Source organism: Quercus lobata, chromosome 7, assembly GCF_001633185.2.
Source record: "Quercus lobata isolate SW786 chromosome 7, ValleyOak3.0 Primary Assembly, whole genome shotgun sequence".
NCBI lineage: Eukaryota > Viridiplantae > Streptophyta > Magnoliopsida > Fagales > Fagaceae > Quercus > Quercus lobata.
Genome location: NC_044910.1, coordinates 42,687,197 through 42,693,196, shown reverse-complemented (window position 1 = coordinate 42,693,196; position 6,000 = coordinate 42,687,197). Strand labels below are relative to the sequence as shown.

At 42.0% G+C, this 6,000-nt stretch overlaps 2 protein-coding genes across 2 annotated transcripts; both read left to right on the top strand.

Annotated features, from left to right (window-relative positions):
• The first annotated feature begins 1,445 nt into the window (after positions 1-1,445).
• On the top strand, positions 1,446-4,399 carry LOC115952077. Its single transcript, XM_031069163.1, has 4 exons — positions 1,446-1,841; positions 2,073-2,238; positions 2,937-4,105; positions 4,220-4,399. The coding sequence occupies exons 1-4, from the start codon at positions 1,446-1,448 to the stop codon at positions 4,397-4,399; spliced, it is 1,911 nt and encodes a 636-aa protein (XP_030925023.1).
• Positions 4,400-4,498: 99 nt separating this feature from the next.
• LOC115952076 lies at positions 4,499-4,969 on the top strand. Its single transcript, XM_031069161.1, has one exon. The coding sequence runs from the start codon at positions 4,499-4,501 to the stop codon at positions 4,967-4,969; it is 471 nt and encodes a 156-aa protein (XP_030925021.1).
• Positions 4,970-6,000: the final 1,031 nt, after the last annotated feature.

The window sequence follows — 6,000 nt, the reverse complement described above, 5'->3', positions numbered from 1 at the left end:
TAGACGACGGAAAGGATTTGTGGATCCCATTCAAATACGAATGGCTCCCAAACCTTTGTTTCTGGTGTGGATGCCTAACTCATGATGACCGGAGCTATAATATATAGATTGAAAGTGAGGGTAATTTGACTACAGATAAGCAACAATATGGTCCCTGGATTAAAGCTTCACCCTTTGTACCATCTAGAAGCAAGGTGATCACGATTCTGGGAATATTTGAAACAAGGAAGAAAGCTAATCCTCCGTTAAGCCGAGCCCAAGGTTGCAAAAGACCTGTGGTGGTGCTCTGAACAGATAAACCTTCGCCAGAGGTAGTATGGCCTAAAAAGCAAGTGGATTTTTCAAACCCAACTGCCATGATGGAACCGGATTTTCAGCAGACAATTTCGGCAACTACAGAGGTGAGTCAGGGTGACAAGACAGAAGGAGGTAACGTGTACTCTAGTACAGTTGTATTGGAAGATGCAACTAAGGTGGGAAAGAAGTTTGAAGTGACGTTAGAGGAGTTGGACAAGGAAATTGCCATGTTTGATGTTGCACCCATAAGTTGTGGTGAGTTTTTAAATCCCTTGGGCCCTCTTAACTCTGGCCCATCAAACTCTTCTCCCCTACCTAACCCAAAAAGCCCACTTGCCAACTTAACTAACTTCAGCCTTTCCCATCCAGTACCTAAAACATCTCCTAAATGGACCTGGATTAAAAGATAAGTGGGCTTAAATGATGACTCACAAGCTCTCAATGTTACACTAGGTAAAAGAATTACTCATCTCCCTCACAGTGATGCTAATCCACCAAAACGCAGACTAACTTATGTTGCTGCTCAGAAAGAAAACCTCAACCCAACGGTGGAGGCTGGCTCCCAGCCCCACTGAGAGAAATGAGTTGCATATGTTGGAATGTGCAGGGGCTTGGGAACCACCGTACGATTCGAGAGCTTGCTAACATTGTGCGAGTACAAGACCCTTCTGTCCTGTTCCTAGCCGAGACTTGGGCAGATAAAGCTAGGCTAGATAAATTGTGTGATGAGCTAAATTTTGATGAGAAGTGGGTAGTGGACAGAATTACTAGAGCTGGTGGTTTGGCTCTCATCTGGAAAAGCTCGGTAAGTATCAAAGTGGTTGATTCTTCTCTTAATTTTATTGATGCTATAAATAATGATGGTCAGGAAGATTCATGGAGGTTTACAGGCATATATGGTTTCTTGGAAACAAGGAGGAAGGTGGAAACTTGGCAACTTTTACGTGAGCTTAACAACAAGTACAATATCCCTTGGGTATGTGCAGGGGAATTTAATGAGATCCTTAGAGGCCATGAGAAATTTGGTGGATCACCAAGGAGGGAAGTTGAGATGGAAGCTTTTAGAGATGTTATGGATGAGCTCGATTTTGTTGATCTTGGTTACACGGGCATAAAATTTACTTGGTGAGGTAAAAGGGGGTGAAACAATGATCTTAAAAAGGCTGGACCATGCCTTTGCTACTCCCTTATGGCTGGAGCTTTTCCCAGCAACAAGGGTGCAACACGTACTCTCCAATGCTTCTTACCACAACCCCATAATCATCAAACCCGAAGGTATTGTGTACTGTACCAATAAACCCTTTCGCTTTGAGAGCTTGTGGATGAAAGAGGATGGTTGTAGTAATACAATAATTGATGCTTGGGGATTTCCATCATATGAAAGTAACATGGTTCTGGCTTCGTCAAAAATCAAGCATTGTGGGTCGAAACTGGCTAAATGGAGTCAGTCCTCCTTTGGGAGCATAAAAAGGCAATTAGTTGAGGCTTCAAAAATGCTGGGGCTAGCTGAGGAGGCAGCAGCTAAAGGTGCACCATATGATCAGGTCCGAATTCTGAAGATGAACATTAATGAGTTACTTGACAAGGAAAGCATGATGTGGATTCAGAGGGCTAGAACCTTATACTTGCAATTAGGAGATAGCAATACCTGTTACTTCCATAGTAGAGCCTCACAACGATATAAGAGAAATCGGATCCTCGGGTTGTGGAATGACTAGAATACCTGGTGTACATCTGAGCATCAAATTCAGGGGATTGCTACTTCCTTCTATTAGGACCTCTTCACCACTAGCAGTCCTGATGAGAGCCATTCCATTTTTGAGTCAATTCTGCCAGTGGTGACTGTGGATATGAACAGAGAACTAATCCGTAGCTTCTCAAGAGATGAGGTGGAAGCAACTCTCAAATCTATGGAACCGTTCTCGGCCCCCGGACCGGATGGTATGCCCCCTACTTTCTTTCAAACTTATTGGTCTATTGTTGGTGATGATATTTCCTCTGCTATTCTAAACTGCCTTAATAATTGTTCTTTACCTGCTGCAATCAACCATACTTTCATAATCCTCATCCCTAAAGTTAAGAGTCCTGAAATTTTTTTTGATTTTAGACTTATCAGTCTGTGTAATGTTATATACAAATTGGTGTCTAAAGTGCTAGCCAATAGACTCCAGGGGGTACTTCCTGGCATAATCTCAGAAAATCAAAGTGCTTTTCAGGCTGGGAGGCCCATAACAGATAATATTCTGATGGCCTACGAAACTCTCCATTATATAAAGCACCAACCAGGAAAATGGGGGGTTTTATGGCTCTTAAAATAGATACGAGCAAAGCTTATGACAGGGTGGAGTAGTCTTTCCTAAAGCAAATAATGTTACGAATGGGCTTCCATGAAAAATGAGTGGATTTACTAATGATGTGCATTACATCGGTTTCCTATTCCCTTTCAATCAATGGGGAGCCAACTGAAAAAATAGTGCTTTCAAGGGGAATCAGATAAGGAAACCCAATCTCACCCTACTTATTCCTTCTTTGCTCTGGAGGTTTACATGCTCTGATTGAGAAAGCAGCTAATGATGGGCTTATTAGGGGCATATCCCTATGCAGAAATGGACCTAGACTAACTCATCTATTTTTTGCAGACGATAGTCTTCTCTTCTGTAGGGCCTCAATTCAGGAGTGCAATCACATTCAAGCCATCCTAGTAGATTACGAGGTAGTCTCAGGCCAAAAGCTTAATAGGGACAAAACAACCCTATTTTTCAGCAAAGCTACTTCCCCGGATACTCAGGAAAACATCATTAATCTGCTTGGGGTTTCTGTGATAAAGCAATATGAGAAGTACTTGGGTCTTCCCTCATTTGTGAGAAGGGGAAAAAAGGCGAGTTTTGCTTACATAAAAGAGAGGGTGTGTTCCAAATTGAAGGGTTGGAAGGAAAACCTCATTTCCCAGGCTGGTCGGGAAGTCCTCATAAAAGCAGTTATCCAAGCCCTTCCGTCCTTTGCTATGAGTTGCTTTAAATTACCTTCCTCTCTCTGCCATGATATCGAGGTAATAGTCTGTAAATTTTGGTGGGGCCAAAGAGGTGGCCGGCGGAAAGTGCATCGGGTGAAATGGCATACACTGTGTCGATCAAAACTAGAAGGTGGCATGGGTTTTAGAGAGCTTAATAAGTTCAATGATGCCCTACTGGCAAAACAAGAGTGGAGGTTAGCCACTAATCAAGACACGTTGTGTTATAAATTTTTCAAAGCTAACTTTTTCCCTCACTGCTCTATCTTTGAGGCAAAGACCAACATGGGGTCCTTTGCTTGGAAGAGCATTCTAAAGGGTAGAGACACCATTCAAAAGGGCTTGAAGTGGAGGGTTGGGAATGGTCGGTCTATTAAAGTGTTCAAGGATCATTGGCTGCCTTGTGTGGGCTCGGATAGAGTTCTATCTCCACCCCTTGATCATGACCTGGACCTAAAAGTGGTAGATTTAATTGGCCATGAGTTGCATTGCTGGAATTCAGAACTAGTGGGTGACATCTTCCTCCCTTTTGAGGCCAAAGTGATCATAGCTATCCCTTTGAGTCTTGTGGACACCCCGGATAGGTTGTTTTGGCCAATGAACAGGAGTGGAGCCTACTCTGTCAAATCTGGGTACAAACTTCTAAGAGAGAGTGATGACACTGAGACTCCGGGTACTTCAAACCATTTTGGAAATAGGGAAGTGTGGAAACAAATATGGAAACTCCATGTCCTAAATCACATTCGCACCCTTCTCTGGTGTGCTTGCTGCGACTCCCTTCCCTCAAAGGCAAACTTGGTGCACAGAAAGATCCTTTAAGTTACTACCTGTCCCAATTGCAACCTTGAAACTGAATCAACAATCCATGCACTATGGTCGTGTCAAAAACTCGATATGATCTGGCTCCTTCAGTTTGCTAAGCTCAAGGAAGTTACTTCGCCTCACACATCCTTTATGGAGCTAATGCACTTAGACTTCAAGGATCCCAGTTGCATTGAGATATTTGCCAATACCATGTCTCTGATTTGGATGAAGAGAAACAGAGTTGCATTCAGGGATGTTGGGCTGAGCCTTGAAAAAATCCCAGACTAGGCTCGATCGTAGGTGTATGAGTTCAATTACTTACGTCCCGTTCACTCAAAAATTCCTAGAACAGCCCGTTTGGTTCATTAGAAACCTCCTTCGCCAGGTATGGTGAAAGTAAACTTCAACGGCGCTATATTCTCAACCCAATCTTCAGCAAGCCTTGGCATGGTTGTTCGGGACCAGGCTGGATTGGTTTTGGCTACCCTTTCACAAAAGATTCCCATGCCTACTTCGGTAGAGACAGTGGAAGTGATAGCAGCACGAAGGGCTCTAGAATTTGCTAAAGAGCTTGGATTTGAGAGAATAATGGTTGAAGGAGATTTTGAAATTATCATCAAAACAATCAGGGAGAAAACACTCCTTTCCTCAGTCTTGGGACACATTTTGGAAGATATCCATGTTTTATCAGGCTCCTTTAGCAGCATTTCCTTTCATCACATTAAGCGTATGGGCAATTGTGTAGCTCACCGCCTAGCTCGTAGATCATTTTGTAATCCTCTATTAGTATGGATGGAGGAAGTTCCTCCTGACATTGTAGATGTTTACAACCATGATCTTAGTTTTATGCATGAATAAATTTCGGCCCTCACTTATGGGCTGGTTTCTCAAAAAAAAAAAAAAAAAATTAATATCTACTACACATTAAAATAATATATTAACTTTTCCTTATCATTATCATCATCATCAACAACACCAACAACCACCACTGCCGCAACAACGGCCACCAACAACCACTGCCACGCAACATCGACAACCACCACCAGCAAAATCCCATCCACCAATGCCACCTTAAAAAAAAAAAAAAAAAAAAAAAAATCCACAACAACCCACCACATTCACAAACCTCAAAACACATCCTAAATCAAACAAAAACCCCAAAACACAAACACAAATTTTCTTAGCTCATAAATTCAAAACCTTGCCATGTATTAGTACTACCACTACTACTAGTAAACCTTTCTCTAAACGACACCGTTTTCTTCGCGATCTCCAATGGCTTCAATCTCTAGCATTTGTTCATCTTCCCCATCTCTCAAGCCCCAAAAGCCTCTCCTCAAACCAATCCACTCGCTCCGACGTGATTCGTTGGTGTTCCCAACTCGCTCGCCGCCCAAACTCACAGAACAGACTCAGTCTATGGTGCGCGAGATCTCCGCCGAGCTATCGTCGTCTTTGTAGTGGTGGTGCTGGTGATCCATACCCTACTCATGGTGGATCAGGTATGCCCATACCCTACCCGAAATGTTTACCCAGATACTAATACCCATTATTATCCATACCTATTTCTTACCCAGATTTATTATCCATAGATATCCATACCCTACCCGAAACCCATTTAATTTTTTCTTTTTAAAATTCAAAATCATTTTAAGTTAAAAATTAACCAATAACTTTATCTTTAAAAAAAAAAAAAACTAATCAATAACTTTTGAACTTCACCCATCTACGAAATTGAAACACGTGCCCACGAGACTTTTTAATTTTTTCTTTTCATCTCCTTTTTCTTTCATTTTTTCGGCAAACAAACAGCCCTTTGATTTCTTTTTCTTTTTCTTGGAAAAATAACAATATTTTTTTCTAGGCAAACAATCAGTGTGCTTTGTTTT